Source organism: Pipistrellus kuhlii, unplaced genomic scaffold (assembly GCF_014108245.1).
Source record: "Pipistrellus kuhlii isolate mPipKuh1 unplaced genomic scaffold, mPipKuh1.p scaffold_m20_p_2, whole genome shotgun sequence".
Classification (NCBI taxonomy): domain Eukaryota; kingdom Metazoa; phylum Chordata; class Mammalia; order Chiroptera; family Vespertilionidae; genus Pipistrellus; species Pipistrellus kuhlii.
This window is the reverse complement of record NW_023425515.1, coordinates 37992502-38012734: the sequence shown is the minus strand read 5'-3', so window position 1 is coordinate 38012734 and position 20233 is coordinate 37992502. Positions and strand designations below refer to the sequence as shown.

At 40.3% G+C, this 20233-nt stretch overlaps 1 protein-coding gene across 9 annotated transcripts in view; it reads left to right on the top strand.

Annotated features, from left to right (window-relative positions):
* The first annotated feature begins 7020 nt into the window (after nucleotides 1–7020).
* The window catches only part of LIPH (lipase H), a 51536-nt gene continuing 38323 nt past the window's right edge, over nucleotides 7021–20233 (top strand). For all 9 annotated transcript variants that reach the window (XR_004989314.2, XR_004989315.1, XM_036446120.2 and 6 more), the window contains exon 1: nucleotides 7021–7179. Coding sequence is in view for 7 of the 9 variants with exons in the window: in XM_036446120.2 (XP_036302013.1) it covers nucleotides 7131–7179 (49 nt within the window). In the remaining 2 variants the exon portion in view is untranslated. The remainder of the gene's footprint in view (nucleotides 7180–20233) is intronic.

Genomic DNA, 20233 nt, shown 5'->3' with positions numbered 1-20233 from the left:
GAAAGAGAGACAAGTGTCTCAGGGAGCAGCTGAAACTGAGATGCAGTCAGAAGAGGATGCCACCAGGTGAGAAAGACCCTGGAGTTAAGACAGCAAGAACTCCTTGTAGAAACTAAAAATTAATGATGATAATAATAATACTTTTCCTCCTTCTAAGTTCTAGCTGGCCTAATAACCAAGTTATCAGAGACAGATTAACAGCAGAAAATAAATTTAAAAAAAAAAAAAAAATATATATATATATATATATATATATATATATATATATATATATATATATATTATTGATTTCAGAGAGGAAAGGAGAGGGAGAGAAGGAGATAGAAACATCAATAATATGCCCTAGTCAGTTTGGGTCAGTGGAGAGAGTGTTGGCCTGCAGACTGATGAGTCACAGGTTCGATTCTATCTCTCTTCCTTTCCCTCCCTCTCTGAAATAAATAAATATATATATATATGTGTATATATATATATATATATAAAACAAATATATTAAAAAATATTTAATATATATATATTAATATATATATTTAATATACATATATTAAAAAACAAACAAATATCAATGGTAAGAAAGAATCATTGACCTGCTGCCTCCTGCATGTCCCCCACTGGAGATTGAGCCTGCAACCAGGGCATGTGCCCTGACCAGGAATCAAACTGTGATCTCCTGGTTCATAGGTCAACACTCAACCACTGAGCCATGCAGGCCAGGTGAAAATTAAAATTTTAATACATACACGTGGGGGATTCATATGCACATTAAAATTCCACAGGCAGCCGAAACCGGTTTGGCTCAGTGGATAGAGCATCAGCCTAGGGACTGAAAGGTCCCGGGTTCGATTCCGGTCAAGGGCATATACCTTGGTTGCGGGCACATCCTCAGTAGGGGATGTGCAAGAGGCAACTGGTCGATAATTCTCTCTCATCGATGTTTCTAGCTCTCTATCCCTCTCTCTTCTTCTCTGTAAAAAATCAATAAAATATATTAAATAAATAAATAAATAAAATAAAATTCCACAGGCAGCGAGGTAAAATTGTGTGTATGTATCATTTTGGACAAAGAATAAAAGTGAGGGGTAAAGGGTCTGAGATTTCAAAAGTGAGAATGGGAGATTTTACAGGTAGTTGAGGAAGTGTTGTTTCTCTTGTAAGTTCAAGGCAGGCAGATTTTTCCTAGGCACCCAGAACCAACTTGATGGGGCCCCTGTTTGATGCCCTCCCACCCACCATACTAGTTCAAATTAGGCTGCTGAGGCAAACATCCAAAGATTTTTCTTTCTGGAGTAAGTCCCTCTGAATCTCTTAGGTAATAAAGATGGAAATGTCAAAGATTCTTCCCAAGCTTTTTCTTAATAACCAGCCTAAAAATCAATAATCCCTAAAAGCAAAACTCTTAGTCTCACCCTCAGATAGTTCGCGATGGTTCCAGATGGGGGCCCAAGGGAGAAATCACAAGGACAGACCTTCCAAATGACAGGGTGGGAAAAGCCCTGTGTGCATGCTCCAAGGAATAACTGTCTAAGGAAGGCCCAGAATTCTCATGAAAAGGCTTGGGAAACTAGCAAAGTAAAAACATAAATCTGTTCTAATAACTATTTTAAAACAACAGCTTAAGATCCAAAGAAATCTAAAATACATGGTACTGATAGACATCAAATATTGCTTCTTCCCTCAAAATTTTTCTTGATTTTCGTATAGCGCAAGAACAGAGAGAATTTTTTGGACACCTTTGACGATCCAATATGGAGTCACTGCCAGCCATGAGTTATGGCAAGTGCTTTGTCAAGACTGAGGTACTGGGGTATAAGAGGAACATCCTTGGTGTGGGTGTGAAATGCCCAAAGCCACAAGTCTAGACCTTAGATTAAATACTCCATCTGCACACACATGTAAGTGGGACCTCCACCCCTTGTGGGCGATAAGAACTCAGAGTTCTGACCATCCAGTGCTCAGGCTTGGCTGTACCACTGTTACAGAATTTACCAGGCGACCAAAAAATACGCAGGAGTACCCTGAGATACAGGAAAAGCCCATTTATTTCCAGATACTAGTACCATGACTCAGGGGAGCCTGTTTCCAAGTCCTGAGCCAACCAATATGGCGGAAGCTTTCTCTTTATACCCTTTGGTTTCTTTGTCCCCCAAATATGGATCAGACTTCCGGACCTTTCTCAGGCTTTGCAAAAAGCCCTGAGTGTTGGGATGGGGGATGTGAGACCACACCTAAAAGCCTAGCCTGGTGCCAATGCTGATAACGCCCTCCAGGGGTTGTGTATGGTTCATGGTTTATGGCCTCTGTAAAATGGGAATATTTAGGTAAATAGGCCTTGCAAGACCAGATAATTAAGGAAGGGGCAGTGACTTGATTATAGGCTAACAAGAATGCATTAAGGATATTGATTAACTAGGTACAGCGTCAGGTCCCTAAAATGTCTTATTTTCCTCATCACCATGGGTCACGCCTGGAGCTCTGTGGACTTCCACTCCCTCCACTGACATGTGCTGCCACAGTAGGCACCTGGCTTGAGACCAACACCCATCTGTTCACCCACAGACACCACCAATGACTGGGGCTTCACACCTGACATTCACTCTGCTCGCTTCCCTCACGTAAGCTCCCCCTTTCTGTGCAACTAGCGTGTGACTCTATTAGCTTATTGAACTGGTCTCCCCTCATAAACCTGGCATTGTGAAAGATACAAACATGTGTGAGTGACTCTTTTTGGGATTGCTCCCTTGCTCACAACTTTTTTTAAATTTTTTTATAATATATTTCATTGATTTTTTACAGAGAGGAGAGGAGAGGGAGAGAGAGCTAGAAACATCAATGAGAGAGATACATCGACCAGTCGCCTCCTGCACACCCCCCACCGGGGATATGCCCGCAACCAAGATACATGCCCTTGACCGGAATCGAACCTGGAACCTTCTAGTCCGCAGACCAACGCTCTATCCACTGAGCCAAACCGGTTTCGGCTCACAACGTTTTTTATGTTTAATTCTCACCTGAGGATATGTTTTCATTGATTCTAGAGAGAGAGAGGAAGGGTCAGGGAAAGTCAAAGAGAGAAACATTGATGTGAGAGAGAAACATCCATCGGATACCTCTAGTACACACCCCGACTGGGGATTGAACCTGTAACCTGGGTATGTACTCTGACCAGGAATCAGACCCAGGACCTTTCAGCGCACAGGTTGATGCTACAACCAACTGAGCCACACCGACCAGGGTGAATTTTCTTTTTTAGGACTTTTAGTAAGTAAGAGAATTTTGCCTTTGTCTTGCCAGTGTGCACACTGACCTTGTTAAAGCAGCCTCTCCTTGAAATGTGCAGCACTCTGAACACAGCGGTTACTGAAAGCGCTGGGCTTGCACTGACTTTGTTTGATACAATGTTTGTAAGGAAGTCATGGTAATTCTGTTCCATGAAAAATACTTCTTAGGCCGCGAAAGTAGTATGCAGACATTTTCCTTTTTGTCTTATAATCAACTAGCCCCTATATTATTCACATAATAATGTCAAGTTAACGTAAGTTATATATATATCTTATATATTTACTAGTGCACATTGAAAGGAAATTAATTAGAAGGTGGCCAGCATGATGGGACTAGGCGAGACGGCCTGGACACACCCTGGAGCCAACCTTCCGTGGTCCCTGCCCGGTGTCTGTGAAGTGAGCAGGGTCCCTCTGGCAGGTGGGGTCCCTCGGCCTGACCTACGGGGATCCGGTTGAAACCAGCTCTCTGACATCCTCTGAGGGGTTCCAGAGTGCAAGGGGGCACTCCACAAAGTTGCTGTCGTACAGGATATGGAATGAAAATACAAGTGTGCAGTAAACCTGATTCAGGGCAACAGTGCCCCAGCAAAAACAACATAACCCAAAGCTAAAGGTGGAATCGTGTGGCTCTGCGAGGAATTGGCTCCCTCCTCTCTGGTTTTGGAGTACATCACCCCAGAACCGCCCAATGCTTAGTCAAGTCACTGTAGCTCAGCAGCTCCTACATTGAGCATCTGCCCCCTGGTGGTCAGTGCACGTCATAGCAACATAATACTTGATTGGAGATGAGAAAAATGGTAATATTCTTGAGTTGTAATCATTTACTGTATTAGTATTAGTATTAGTATCATATTAGTGTCGTCATAGTATTGAGAACATTGACCATTATTCACTCTTTTTAAAATGATTTTTACTGATTGATTTTATTTTTTCAATTTATTTTTTAAAATATTTTTTATTGATTTTAGAGAGGAAGGGAGAGGGAGAGATAGATAGAAACATCAATGATGACAGAGAATCATTGATTGGCTTCCACTTGCAAGCTCCCTACTGGGGATCGAGCATGAAACACAGGCATGTGCCCTTGACCAGAATCGAACCTGGGACCTTTTAGTCCATAGGCTGACGCTCTATCCATTGAGCCAAACCAGCTAGGGCTATTGATTGATTTGAGAGGGGGGCGGTCCCATATATCCTAACCCAGTTTTCCCCAATTTTAACATCTTACATAACTAGAATGCACTATCAAAACAAAAAAAATCGACATTGGTATAATCCACAGAACCTATTTAGATTTTACCAGTTTTACATGTACTCGTGTTTGTATGGTGCGTGCGTGTGTGTGTGTGTGTGTGTGTGTGTGTGTGTGTATGTGTGAAATCTCATCACAGGTATAGATTCCTGTAACCACCACTACAATCAAGAGAGTCTCAAAGATTCCTTGTGCTACTGCTTTATAGTCACACCCATTCTCAGGTCCTCCCTACATCTCCCCTCTCCCATCCTTTGAAATGGTTTTTAAAAAAATATTTATTTGGTATTTCTCACTACCCTGAAAAAGAGGGGATGGTTTTCCACTGATTCTTGTGCCGTTTTGAATGCAGAAAGTAGAAGGGGGCATAAGACTCGGCGTTAGGGGAACCCTCTGTGCCCACCCGTGGGAAAATCATGAATAGTAACACAAAGATGATAAAACTAACACGAGGCCTCCCCACGGAAATGATTTTTATTCCTAAAATTGGCTAGTTTCCAGGAAAATGTACATTGGCTCTGAGTAGATAAACACTTGGCCTGGTACTAAACTGATAGGCACTCAACAAATATTTATCAGGCAAGTGCACTGATCCAACAGGGAGCCATGTGTTCCATAACCCGTTCCTAGGAGAACGTGAAACAATGCTCCATTTGTTCCTGAAGGCAGTTTTTTTCTAATTAGGAGAGCTTTTTGAAAATGGAAAAGTAAAATAGCTAGCAGGTCACCTATTAGGTTTTCCTATTTCCATATCCCTAATTTACTTCTCCGAGCAGCAGACAAAACACAGAAATAGGCTGAACTGCTGACTAACGTTATTAACCTGAAACGTCACTGCTGTGAACTGTTCTCCGTTCCTCAAACCCCAGAGATTCTCCACCAGATCTTTCTGCTCAGCATTGTGCAGCCCACCTTTTTTTTGGGGGGAGGGGGGGGTAGGAGGGAAAGAGGAAAGATTTGAATTGTGTGACCAGTTAGGTAATAACAATAGTTACCAAGTGGTGAGTCCATTTACCTTGGTATTGGGCACAATGCTAAGAACGTTCATTTAATCCATATAATAAACCTGTGAGGTGTGTGCTTTTATTATCTCCATTTTACAGTTGAGAACACTAAGACTTGGAGAATTTTAATATTTCGCTTAAGGCCACACACCTAGTGACTGGACGTGGTGGGACTGAAACCAGGTCAGTTGACCAGTGCTAGAAAGTCTTGGCATCCATTAGGTCTGAGGTGTGACACATATATATACAAATACAATTCTTTTTAAAGCCTCTCAGGTTAATTGTCACGTACTGATTCCTTGGGAAGCATTGCTAGAAACTACTTCCTGTAAGGAATCGTCTGCAAATTGAGGTGCTTAGAACTGATAAATGTAGATCAGAGATGCTCGTACTTCATAAACACACACTTCAGATAGACAAAGCTAAGTGACTAGTGGCTTTTGCCTACTGCTTTGGATGAAAATATATTCTTAAATAGCTTGTGTCTTAAAAAAATATATATATATTATTATTATTATTATTATTATTACTATTATTATTATTATTATTATTATTATTATTATTTACAAAGAAGAAGGGAGAGGGATAGAGAGTTAGAAATATCCATGAGAGAGAAACATCCATTAGCTGCCTCCTGCACACCCCCTACTGGGGATGTGCCCGCAACCAAGATACATGCCCTTGACCGGAATCAAATCTGGGATCCTTCAGTCTACAGGCTCTATCCACTGAGCCAAACCGGTTAGGGCTAGCTTGTGTCTTTATGTGTCTTTATTTATTTTTATGCTCATCAGACCTCCGGAAGTCTAATGGTTACAAGCACTCCACCAGAAAGAGAATTAAATTACCTTGTAGCTATAAAGCACATGTTTAGTTACTTCCAAAACTGAGGTAGCTGGATTCTGGCGTAGTTCTCTAAAGTCTTTGCATTTGTTTTTATTTTAAAAAAGGAGGAACCGAAGGAGGAGATGGAGGCAGAGGAGGAAGAGAAAAGGGAGGAGAACTAATATCTAGATAGGAAATCTTGATAAGAAGAAATAAAAATAAAGATATATAATACCATAAAAAGTTTCTTTTAATCTGAAGCATATTTTGGCAAATGTAAGTATACAATTGGACTTAATGAAATGTTCTTAATAAAATCTAAAGACTGCCCTATGAGAAATGAGTGTGTGAATTAACATAACAAGTTGTTTTGTATACACGGGCCAACTGGACACTAACTGGATTTGTTTCATTCACAAGAACTGGAGAGGAAAATATTTCAGATCACTCTTGATTTCAACACTCCAAGCCAAACAACTCATAAACCGCCCACGAAGAATGAAACTTTTGAACTCGTCATTCTGCAAATATGTATTATAATATTACGATATGCAATAAGGTGGAAACATATCCGACCATTCATTGAAAAGAGGAGGAGTCAAGTATTCTGAAAGGGGTGGGACCAGCCTGCAGTCTCTCAGAACTTCCTCTTGTCACCACACCTCTGGATTAGTTATCTGAGCTCTCGGGGCAAAGCCCTCAGTTGAAACTCAGGCTCTGGGAAGGAAATCATTCTTGTGAATGTGACACACTCGCTCCAGTCCCCATATGCTGAGATTATATTTCTTCATCAGCTTGATGTGCTTTGTGAGATCAGGTAGGTCATTTATTGAATCATTTCCTTAATTATTTAAAAAAATATTCAATTAAAAAAAAAGAATGAGATAGAAAATGCACTGAGCGTTAATGTCATTTTGCCTTTTATCATCCCACTTTCTTAATGGACTTTTTAAATTTCATCCAATCATGTTTAAGAAAGAAGATATTTCTAATTTTGAAAAAAAAATTATACATACTTTTCTCAGTAATAAAAGAAACTCTTATTATGCCTTTGGGTTGACTTGTTCTTCTAAGGTCCAAAAATTAAATATGTGGAAAAATCTAGAGTAATCTTTTCTTCATAGTTAAATTTTTCAGTGCCTTTCTATCTTTATGAAATAAGATTATCTCTTTTCTGGAAATTTAAAATTTTATTATATTAGAAGTTCTAATATATAAAGGGTAAGTTTTTATAAATTTTATGCATTAAGGGTTTATTTTAAATTGTTCTTACAGAAAAACATAATTTTATATATGTAAACCCCTTAGAATGGTGCTTGGTATAGTGATAGTTTAAGAACTACTAATCATAAGAAATAAAAATTAAAACAGTAACAAAAATGAAGTGAAAAGCTTTCAACAGCTCTCAGTCTTTTTAGGAACCCAGTTCTTTTTTCCATAGCTTATGGTAATGTGATACAATTTTTTTTTGAAGGAAAATATGTTATATATATGTCATTTGAAGTAGCAAAACCATTGCTAGGAATTTATTCTAAATAAATAACTTTTAGAAGAAAAAGAACTTATATAGAAGATGATTCTGTTATTTACTAAAGCTTGAAACTAGATACAGCATAAGTGTAGCTATATAGAGGAATGGATCAAGTACAGTACATCTACTTTTTAAAAAACATAGTCTTTAAAATAATTCTGAAATTTAGGAGTGCATATATTCTTTCAAATTAGTGTTTTGGGTTTCTTCGGATATATTACTAGAAGTGAAATCACTGGGTCAAAAATAAATTTTTCTTTGTCCCTTTTTTTATAAATTTAATTTTAAAATTGATTTTAGAGAGAGGAAGGGAGAGAGAAAGCATCGATTTGTACCATTCATTAGTGCATTTATTGGTTGATTCCTGTATGCGCTCTGACTGGAATCAAATTTGAGGCCTTGGGATATTGGGTACTCGCTCTAAGCAACTGAGCAACAGGCTGGGCTTACTTCGTGCTTTTGATTTAATAGTAAGTTAAAATTTTACTCGTGATGATATTTTAACTGAAAAGTCAACATTTTAAAGTGTGTTTATCACTTATTTATTTAAAAAAAATGATCATAAATTTAGGGGTAGCTTAAGGAGAGAGGGAGCTAACCATAACACGAAAACCTGATGGTGATTTGTGGTTACTTCTTCCGGTCTCCTGTTATATATCTCTATTTACAAACCAAGAGCTTAATTTTGTTGTGACCTGCCTTTTAACTTACTGTTACCTCATTAGTAAAGTCTTGTTTTAAATTGATTCCAGAAGACTCACTGCTGCATGCTAGACTCTAAGCAGACAGAGACACACCACATTAGATTTCTGTAGCTAGAAGGAAAAAACAACAACACCATAATCATGGCTGTAAGCTAGATCTAGACTTCTCAGTATCTGCAAAACCATGAACTTGGGACTTTCATGGGGGAGGGTATTGAATAACATGCATCTGAAAGCAGAAAGTATTAACCACTCTACGTTTTTGCCTTGTTTTCCTTACTGTCCAAAAATTAGCAAGTGTCAGGTTGTGATTCAGAAATCCGAAGGATACAAGTCACTCATTTTTGGAGATTTTTGTTTCGTTGTTCTAACCTTCTTGATACCATGATGAAAATGTTTGCTGTAATCTTACCAGTGTACAAGGCAAACTCTAGTGCATACCAGAATCACCTGGGAAATTTGTTAAAAATGTGGAGATTCTGCCCTAGCTGGTTTGGTTCAGTGGATAGAGTTTCGACCTGCAGACCAAAGGTCGCGGGTTGGGGTTCGATTGGCTGCAGGCTCCTTCTCAGCCCGGCCCTGGTCAGAGCTCGTGCAGGAGGCAACCAACCGATGTGTTTCTCTCACATTGATATTTCTCTCTGTCTTCCCCTCTCTTTTCCACCCTCTCTAAAAATCAATGGGAAAAATACCCTTGGGTAAGGATTAAAAAAACAAAACAAAAACAAAAGAACTGTGGAAACTCTGCCCCCAGAGATCCAGACTCAGGGGTCTGGTGTGAGACCCTGGAGTATGCATTTCTAATAAACCTTCAAGGAACACAGACGGATAAATGTTGTTTTTGAAATATGGTAGCACTCATACTTGGGTAAAAACTGCTGTTTGAATTTTAACCTTGCTATCTGACTTCTACCTTCGATTGCTTGCTTAAACAATAGGGTAGTTACAGGAGATTGACTCCCACTGACTCAGTAGCTTCAGGGGTAGAAACTGTAGATAACCTTTAGTTCTGCTTTTGTATTATGGGCAAGATAGGGCCACATCCAATGTCAAGCAGGGTGTGACTGGGAACCGACCCTGCAGGCTGTCCCCAGTCTTTAGAATTTAGTCCTGAGGGGCCAATCAGGGTTAGCCGAGGCAGTGACATCACCGACCTGAATAAAACCCCTGGACTGGGCGAAATTCGCTCTCTTCCGCCATGCTGCCGGCATGAGTGGAATAGCCCATGCTAGCATGGAGATGGCTCTTTTGTTTATTGCATCGGACTCGGCTCCCTGGTGGTCCTTGGGGATCATGACTGGAATCCCCAGCCAGGACCATGAGGGACCCCCATTCCGAGGAGCCTGACTGGCCGCGGTAGGTGTGTGTTTGTCTGTGTTTTTGTGTGAGCGCTCTGGAGGGACTGCCCCTCCATCGGGGCTCTTACCTGGGTGTTTACCGGCTGCTGCGTCAGCCATGGTTTGAGTCCAGATTCGAATCTGTAATAAATTCTAGCATGCTTAATCAAATTGGCTCCGGTGGTCCATCTCTTGGGGACTCGCTTCGTAACAGTTTTACATTAAGGCTGTTGTCTTAAGCATTTTAAAAAGTGATTCTATTATAAACTGATGAACCAAAAGATAGATATAGAGACAGTAAAGCAACAAGCAGACTGTCAAATCACAGCAGGTAGGGTAGGGAGATCTGGTGGAGATAATAGATCAACCGAAGGACTTGTATACATGCATGTAAGTACAACCAATGGGCATAAAACTCTGGGGAGGGACGGTATGTATGGGAGGGGGGGCAATGTTAAAATATGTATACAGTACAGATAATAATTTAATTTAAAAAATGTAAAAAAAAAGTGATTCTATTATCAATATTTTGGCCTATGGTAACGTGTGTAAAACTAAGGTAGATATTTTCCTACCGAAAATAGCTCACTGCCAAACCTGGAGCTTTTTCCTAGGATGTTGGAAAGCCTCTCCAGGTGATTTATAATTGTGTGTGTGTGTGTGTGTGTGACTCATCCTCCTAACACAGAGGCAAAGGTGAGTGAGGGAGTGGGGCGTGAACGCACATACTTTGCCCATGATTAAGAGATGAGGGTGAAGAAACCTGGCACCGGATTTGTTCTTTAAGCCGCATCCTAAAGAAACATCAGCCTGGGGTTAAAAGCAGAGACATCCTTCAGCCAAGCAGGCATTTGCCTGTTTGCTTCCTTGCCAGTTAGTTAAAAGCAGAAATTGCCTTCCGATGAAGAGGGCATTTTGCCCATATGCTTCTTGCTTGTCTCTTCCTTGGGTGGAGGGGACGGAAGGAGAAGCAAGAGATATTTCCTGGTCAGCTATGAAAGCTTCACTATCCTGCTCAGGACAGGATTTTAACCCATTGTATGCCATAAGCGTCTGTAGACGCAGGTGGTGGACCTTCCCCACATGCCACACGAGTCTATAAAAAAAAGTTTTCCCTAAATGGCAGCCCTGACCACTCACTTTAAAGTCATTTTTTGTGAGAATTTTCAGCTCCTGAAATATTCAAGAATGCCCAAATTATAACATTCATTGCAAGTTGATTTTCTAAAAAATTAAATTCGAAAGATCATGGCATGTGGGGATGGTTTTCCATTTTGGACGCATGGCAGTGAACTGGTTAATGCCAAATTCAGGTGGCCTTCTGCATGAAATAGACACACCGAGTTATTTTTCATATTTAAAAAATTAAATCGAATTTCATGGCAGGGACATGTCACCTCCCCCTCCCAATTTCTCTTAAAAAAAAGGAGTCCAACTCATTTTTTTTTTATTTTCCAAGGCAAGTGTTCTTGCCTAAAGAGATTTTTATTTCTGGGGCTTTTGGAAATTCCTTTAGAAAAGCGTTTTCAGGGAAGCAGAAGAGTGTGGTCAGTGTGGGCTCCTGGGAACATCCTGGCTCCATCCAGCAGCATGTGGTGAGGGAGTCACAGGTACTGACCAGCATCCATGCCCAGCATGCCCAACACTAGGCAAAGCATCTCTCAGCCTTGGTGTGAATCCCCGTAAATATTTCCCGGCAGCACTGAGCCGGTGCACCTGACCTTGGACTCTGTTCTAAAGAAAGTTATTAACACCCATCAGCGTCATGTTTGGGGGTGGGGGGAAGTGACAGCTAGCTTGAGCACGCCTCGGAACTCAAAACTGGAAATCAGAGCAGTGTGAGTCAGGACCATGCCTGCTTTCCTTCCTGTCTGGACACCATGCATCACGGTTACAGTAGGTGGAATTTCACGGCTGTCAATGTTGCCAACAGTGTGTCTGGGAGAAATGGATCCTCTCAGTTTTAATAGCCTGGCTCAGCCTCTATTGAGCCGTATAACATGAACCTTTCTTGGCTCAGTGACTCTCACAGAACAGGAGAACTTCCTCGCAGTTGCTTCATTGCGGGTTATTTCTGTCCACGACTCCGTCATCTTTTTGGATGTGAATGAGGTGGTTCCTCTTTTCTGTAGAAGTTCCCCCCCTCCCCCCAATCAGAAATGTGGGGGAATGTTACCAGTTCCTGCAAATGCAGGTGGGTGAACAGGCTGTCAAACTACAGCGGGAAGGCAAGGGAGGTTGGGGAAAGGGGGGGGGGGAGGGGCGCCTGTAAGAGATCAACCCAAAGACTTGTATGCATGCATATAAACATAACCAATGGATACAAGACACTTGTGGGGGGGGGGGGGGCGCAGGTGAGGGCATATGCTGGGGGTTAAGGGAGGCTGGGGGGAGGTCAAGGGGTTGGGTAGGAGACATATGTACTACTATTTGTAATGTTTCAAACAATGAAAACACATTAATTAATTAATTAATTAATTAATTAATTAATTTTTTAAAAAAGCAGGTGGGAACAAGAAAGCCAGCACTGAGCATGACACTGAGGCAGCATGGGCAGCTTCGCTCAGTCGCTGGGCAGTGTGTCTAAGAAGGCAGAGCCAAGGACCCTTTGGAAGGTTCATGCAGGATTGTCAATGCTTAGTGTTACCCCAGGGACTATCCATCGGAGACTCATGACGTACGTCCGTCTAGGGATACAGGTGTCTCTTTTCTGGCTGTCTTCCAGAGAAATACAACTGTCTTTCCAATCAAGAGGGCATTTTGTTGATCCAACGCAATTTTCTCCGGCAGAGAGAGAACAAAGTGACGGTTGTATTTAGTTCCTGAGCCTGAGAATAAGAGTAGTGGTTTATTCTGCACATTATTAGGTTCAAACCCTCCCCCTGCCAACACAGGGACTGTGGCAGGGGCTTTATTGAACCTTCAGTGATACAGATGACTGTCCATCAACCTCAGCCTCTGAGAGAAAAGAAAACAAATTGGAAAAACGGAAAGCCTGTTTTGATTTGGACAGAAAAAGTGAAACTTCTGCCCAGTCACCTGTAAAAGACTTTTCATCGTTTCACCCTTGACTTTCCACAAAAATATGAAATTATAGGATCCATTTTTGTTTTGTTTTAGTTTTATTGAGTTATAATTCACATGCAATGCAATCCACCCATTTAAAGTATTTAATTTGTTCTGGTCAATGTGGCTTAGTTGGTTGGGCATCGTCCTGTGCACTAAAAGGTTGCTGGTTCAATTCCTGATTAGGGCACATGCCCGGGTTTCAGGCTTAATCCCCAGTGGGGGGCGTGCAGGAGGCAGTCAGTCAATTAATGATTGATTGATGTTTCTCTCTATCTCTTCCTTCCTTTCTCAAAATCTATTTAAAAATCTTAAAACACAGTGAAGTGTACAATTTACTGTTTGTGTGGGTTTTTTTTTTTTGTATATTCACAGATATGTGCAACTATCACCAGTCACTTTTAGAAATTAAAAACTTTATTATTATTTATTGCTTTTAACGAGAGACAGGAAATGGAAGAGAGAAAGAGAGAAACATCAATTTGCTGTTCCACTTATTTATGCATTCATTGGTTGATATTTGCTTGTCCCCTGGCCTGGGATTGAACCTGGAGCCTTAGGTTATCGGGACAATGCTCTACCAACTGAGCTACCTGGCCAGAGTCTAACATTTTTATAACCTCAGAAAGCAACCCAGTACTATTTAGCTATTGTACCCCAATCTCTCTACCTTTCCCCGTTCCCCAACCATATGCAACCACTAGTTTGTTTCTTGTCTCTTAGATGAAACTATTCTGAACATTTCATATTAATGGAACCTCATAATATGTGGATTTGTGTGTGTGTATGTGTGCTGGCTTCTTTCACTTACCAAATGTTTTCAAGATTTATCTTTATTGTAGCATATGGAACCATGTGTGTTAACTAAAGTGTATTTAATTAGCAAGAAAAAAAAATTCCCGTTTGAAATAAAGATGGCAAAATATCTCTCTGATCAACATTCTAGTTACAAGACAAAGTAAGGTTATTTTTCATTATTTTTAGAAATTGAAATGAAAATAAATTTTTATTTCTTTCTATATTTATTTATTTATTTTCAGATTTGGGCTGCTTTTGGTTATAAGACTGCCCTGGAAATTTGTTTTCCTGAATAGATGCCTCTTGTCTTTTCACATCAGCTAGCTTGCAGATCTTAGAACTTTGTGTCCAAAAGGAATGCTAGAGACTAGCTCAGTCTCTAAGGAATGACTTTAACATGAGAAAACTGATGCCCTAACTAGTTTGTTTTACCTTGTTGATGACAGAGTCAAAATCAAATCAAGTTCTATGGCCAGAATAAAGCACTGCCACCTGTATACTGATCAATAAAATTTCCTTTTTTCCAAAATCTTTCCAAATTGATGAAAGGAAAGGAATTAGTGCTTTAAATAAAATCTCATGCTAAATGATTTTAATTGTATTATTTTATTTAGTCTTCATAATAACCCTATGAGAACAATACTATTAGCCCAACTTATCATTACCAACAATGACTAATTTTTTAGCATTTATTAAGTGCCAGGTAATGCTTTAGATACTTCATAGACATTATCTCTAATTCTCACAACACTCCTGACAGGAGGCCTGGGGTTAGGGTGAGTCAAGTGAGATACTCCTGAGGTACAAAATGGAAAGGAGGAAGGGACACCAAGAGAAATTATATTTATATGGCTTTTAGTGCAATAAAAAATGACATTTTATTTTTCATGATATTTAAAACAATATTTAAATTATGCTTTTTAAAAAATATATATTTTATTGATATTTTACAGAGAGGAGGAAGGGAGAGAGATAGAAAGCTAGAAATGTCAGTGAGAGAGAAACATCGACCAGCTGCCTCTTGCACACCCTCACCGGGGATGTGCCCGCAACCAATGTACATGCCCTTGACCGGAATCGAACCTGGGACCTTTCAGTCCACATACCGACGCTCCACTACTGAGCCAAACCGGTTTTGGTAAATTGTGCTTTAATATATTTTATATTTTAGTATAAATGATAATATTCATACTATTAATAAGGAATATTAAAACAACACATAAGTTATATGCATGAATAATATTTTAATGCAATGCTTTTAAAATATGAAAATCAATGCAAATAAGTCCACGATGGACAAAATATCAACATTCTAAATAAAGATAGACTAGTCTTGGCCAGTGTGGCTCAGTTGGTTGGAGCATCATCCACCAAAGGTCCCGGACAGGGCACATATCTAGATTGCAGGTTTGGTCCCAGTTAGGGACCCTTCCTCTCTCTAAAATCAATAAACTTATCTTTTGGTTATTTTTTAAGGATTAAGAAGAAAAAGAGTATTAATTAAAGATAGACTTTTGTTTGGTTTACCACTCTGTGTTATTGTACAATAAGAAAAGTCATCTTTCTCTTTTTTTATCTTGTATTCAGTTCTTTAAGAAAAGCCATTTCTGATCAAGCAGCTTCTTGGGCCCATGCCACTTTCATTTCCTTGCCGGATGGTTTATAGGGGTTGACAGTAGTGTGTGAACAGATTGAATAGTGGGAAGGATTATGTCTGTAGGCAGGTTTGTTTTTTGTTTTTTTTATTGTAGAGCTTGTAGAGCTTTTATGAACTTTCGACACTTGGTTGAAAACACTACCCATATAGTGTACTTCATGCTCAATTTGCCTCTGGAAGCACTGCCTAACAGACTGCCATTATGATGATAACTTTACACAGGGGAAACTGAGGCCCAGAGAGGTCAAGTAATTTACACACCAGAGGTCACATAGCTAGTAGGCCATGGAGTTGGACCCCTTCAAAATCCATGCTCTTTCTAAAATCATGTTATGTTTTTATTTAAGACATTAGACCATTTTTCTCTAAAGAGGCAGATAGGAAATGTTTTCAGCTTTTTGTCCATTGATCCCTCAACTCTGCCTTATAGTAGGGAAGCAGCTATACATTATACATATGTGGGCATGTCTGGATTTAGCCCAGGGGTGATCATGCATCTGATTATAACGAAGTATTTCAGGCACAAATATGTTATCTTTGAAGATGTTATGGCCATATTTCCCTGATATCCTACTTAGATATGCTTCTTTTAATTTAATAGAAGGGAAGGCAATAAATGATCATCAGTTCTACATAGGAGTCTGACTTCCTCATTGGATGGGAGACAGCACCCAACTCACTGTAATTTTCCACTTGTCAACAGGCAATGGCATTTCAGGAATTGAATTTCAAAGTAGTCTGCAGAGAAAAGGCAAAGTTTCTCCTGTTTCGCACAAACTCTAATTGAAGAGGTTAAGGTGTAGAAACCAGTTTAACATGTTCTGTGGTTACTCTGGTTCTGTTAAAACTTGACTTTGTAACAATATATTAAAAAAATAACCAAAAAGAGGTTTGGTTTCTGAAGGCATACAAAAAATTTGTTATCATTTTAGTAATACCAACATAAAGTAGAACTTAAAAAATGTACTTATGTGGGTGAAGCAATTTAACATATTTGCTATTTGCAAATATCTACCATATTGCTTTCATGCTCTCCAGATTGTGTGAGAATTTAGGATCCAACAAGACAAGTTCCTATGGAAGGTACTGGTAATACTGAAAAAAAAGAAAGAAAAAAAGTAGCATAGTAACTGCCCTCTAGGAGCTTAAACTAATTTGTAACATTGTTATTGGTGGAAAATTGTTATTGGGGTTCATGGGGTACCACTGGAATAAGCATTTCCAGAGACCCCGTGGAAGGATGAGATATGGTAGAAAGCTTTATTTGCGTAGAATTATATCCCTGGGTTTCTAAAGTCTCATTTCCCTTAATCTAGTCACAGAGTGTAGCTGAGGTTTCAGTAAAGCTAGAAGCAAAGACAGTGTCCAGAGTTTCCTTTCCGTGTTGGAGCTGGGTCCAGTGCAGTATCAGGCTAGTGACAGTCCATCGGTCCACTTCCTGTGGAATCTGCATGGCCTTGGGCCTCACAGGGGAATGCAGGAGAGAGAGCCCCAAGCAGCAAGAGTCCCAAGGATTCCCAAAGCACAAGACATTGAATTCCTTTTTTAGGGGATTACCAGTACATATGCCAAATTTCTGCGCACTTGCAGTGGCCACACCCATTCTGGCCAATGACCTTTGTTCTCAGGTGTGATTGACAACAAGCACCTTCACAAGTTCCCCCAACTTTACCAGGCATGCCTCTATCTTCTCTTTGTCTAGTCCCCTCTCCCATTGTTTTGCAGAGAGCATGCCTATACTGTCTGGTCTTTCCTTTGCTCCTTTCCTATTATTAATAACTAGAGATCAAGTGCATGAAATTCATGCATGGGTAGGGTCCTTAGGCCTGCCTGGTGGGGCGACTGGTGGGGCAATTGGGGGTCCCTGCTGGCACCCACTCTGGCTGGCCTGGGGCCTACAGGCTGGGAGCAGTTCCTGCTTTGAGTGTCCGCCCTCAAGTGGTCAGTGCACATCATAGCGACCAGTCATTCCACCGTTCGGTCGATTTGCATATTTGGCTTTTATTATATAGGATTAGCTAATTACAATGGTATCCACATGGTCCAAAGTAAGGTAAATTTAATGTTTCCTTAAATGTTATTGATTCTGAGAGGAAAAGGTTAATAGTCTTAGGCAATTAAACTAAAAACATCAGAAATGGGATGCCTGACTCATTTTTGTTTGCACATTATCTTCCAGACCTTCTCATCTGCAGCTATATATGTATTTTTGCAGATATTTTACATAGTTTGTTATAAGGCATGTGCCATTTCATACTCCATTTATTTTATAAACATTATATCATACTGTCTTTATAGTATTCATACGGATCATTCTGAATGGTTGAATAATGTGTTAACAGGTTGATATTTATTTATTTAAGGAACATTCATTGATGCCAACTCTGAGCCAAGCCCTGTTCTTGGCACTGGGAATACAATAGTAGATAAACAGACAAATAGATCAGTTATCTTGGATCTTCTAAGCTAGAGGGGGAAGTTATTTCAGAATAAGGAAAGAATGCTTCAGGTATGTGATAGGAGAAAAGCCAGTAACATTTAAGGTGGAACTGTCTCTGAATTGGAATTCAATATAAGAATATTGTTCAAAGTCAGGTCATTATTTAGGCCAAGGAATTCATTAACAGATACACATGAACATAGGAAATATATTAGTCATTATTAGCCCTTCTTGGAAAGACAGCAAGAGCTTTTCAACCAGGGGTGAGTGGAGAAACCTGGGAAAGGGACTCACTGTAAGGTCACAGTTGCTACTGAAAAAACAACTCAGGCACAAACGTCACGAATCTTCTGTGAGCCTCCCAGGGACTCAGATATGTGACTTTTGACACACTGGGTTGACATTACTCATTTGGGTCAAAACGAACATACATAACAAACAGCTCCCTCCTTTGGGAAGGGATCTCTGTCTCTCCCAGAGAGAACTCATTCGTAACTATCTCCACGGCATTCCTCTCTTGGGCAGGTAGATGACAAGTGAAAGACAACATGATTTCCTCAGGCTACCTGGTGAGTCAGTGGCACAGCCAGGAACAAAACCGAGAGGCTCAGCCCTACTTACCCTGCGACACCTGTTCAATAAAGCGACTGAACAATTATTTACTCTGGGACCTGCTCTACAAGCACCAGACAAGTTTCAGTCCATGTGTTCCGGGAGCATGCAATCCACAGGAAGAGGAGGATGAAAGGGGCCAACAGGTGGAGAACACGTTTACATAGATGAATAAGTTCTGACATCTAATGCACAGAGCAGTGTCTATAGTTAACATTACTGTATTGTATACTTGAAATTTGCTAAGAGAGATCTTTTTTTTTTTTTTTTTTTTTTTTTTTTTTTTTAAATATATATTTTTATTGATTTTTCACAGAGAGGAAGAGAGAGGGGTAGAGAGTTAGAAACATCGATGAGAGAGAATCACCAATCAGCTGCCTCTTGCACACCCCCTATTGGGGATGTGCCCGCAACCAAGGTACATGCCCTTGACCGGAATCGAACCCGGGACCTTTCAGTCCACAGGCCGACGCTCTATCCACTGAGCCAAACCGGTCCTGGCTGCTAAGAGAGATCTTAAAACTTATCGCCACACATACACACAGACAAAGGTAACTATGTGAGGTGAAGGAGGTGTTAACAAATAACCTGATTGTGAGGATCATATCTCAATATATGCATATGTCAAATCATCACGTTATACACCCTAAACTTAACACAATGTTATTTATCAATAAAATTGGGGGTGGGGAGAGAACAAAGATAGTATATTTTGAGCATGCCCCACTGCACATGCTATTTGACAGTGAGGAGTAAAAGGAGGAATGAGTGAGTTTGGGGCTCACTATTTTCCAGGGTGAGGTATTTCAAAGCCTTCTTAATTTTTAACCTATTTGAGCTTTTGCTCATTCTATTTTGGAACTTGACTCCTGAGTACCAGTGCCTTTGCAAGAAGTTTCAAATACAAGCCTACATGAATGGACCCAGGTTATTAAGAAAGGGTATGGACCCAGGAAGATTACTCTGAGGCCCAGACTCCAGGAGCAGCAATTTCTGGGTGTGCAAGTGTGGATTCCCTGAGAATAGGGGCTCAGGGCAAAAGGTTTCTAAATTCCTACTGGAGGAAGTCAGAACAGATGTTTCCCAAGTTCTTCTTGTCTTCCATTGGCCAATTGCAGTCTTCTCTGTCCCCCCAAGAATGGCCATCACAGGGTGTGGCCTCCTCTCCTAAATATTCTTTTTTAAAAATATATATATATTTTACTGATTTTTTACAGAGAGGAAGGGAGGTGGAGAGAGAGTTAGAAACATCAATGAGAGAGAAACATCAATCAGCTGCCTCCTGCACACCCTCTACTGGGGATATGCCTGCAACCAAGGTACATGCCCTTGGCCGGAATTGAACCTGGGACCCTTGAGTCTGCAGGCCAACGCTCTATCCACTGAGCCAAACCGGTCAGGGCTATTCTTTTTTTTTCTTTTTTTATAATATATTTTTATTGACTTCAGAGAGGAAGGGAGAGGAAAAGAGAGATAAGAACATCAATGATGAGAGAGAATCATTGATCAGCTGCCTCCTGCATGCTCCCTTCTGGGCATCGAGCCAACAACCAGGGCATGTGCCTCTGACAGGAATTGAACCCAGGGCACTTCAGTCCACAGGCAGACGCTCTATCCACTGAGCCAGACAATATTATTTCTTTTCTTTTTGTAAAATTCTCACCTGACTTTTAGAGAACGTGGAAGAGAGAGGGGAAGACAGGGAGAAATACATTGATTGGTTGCC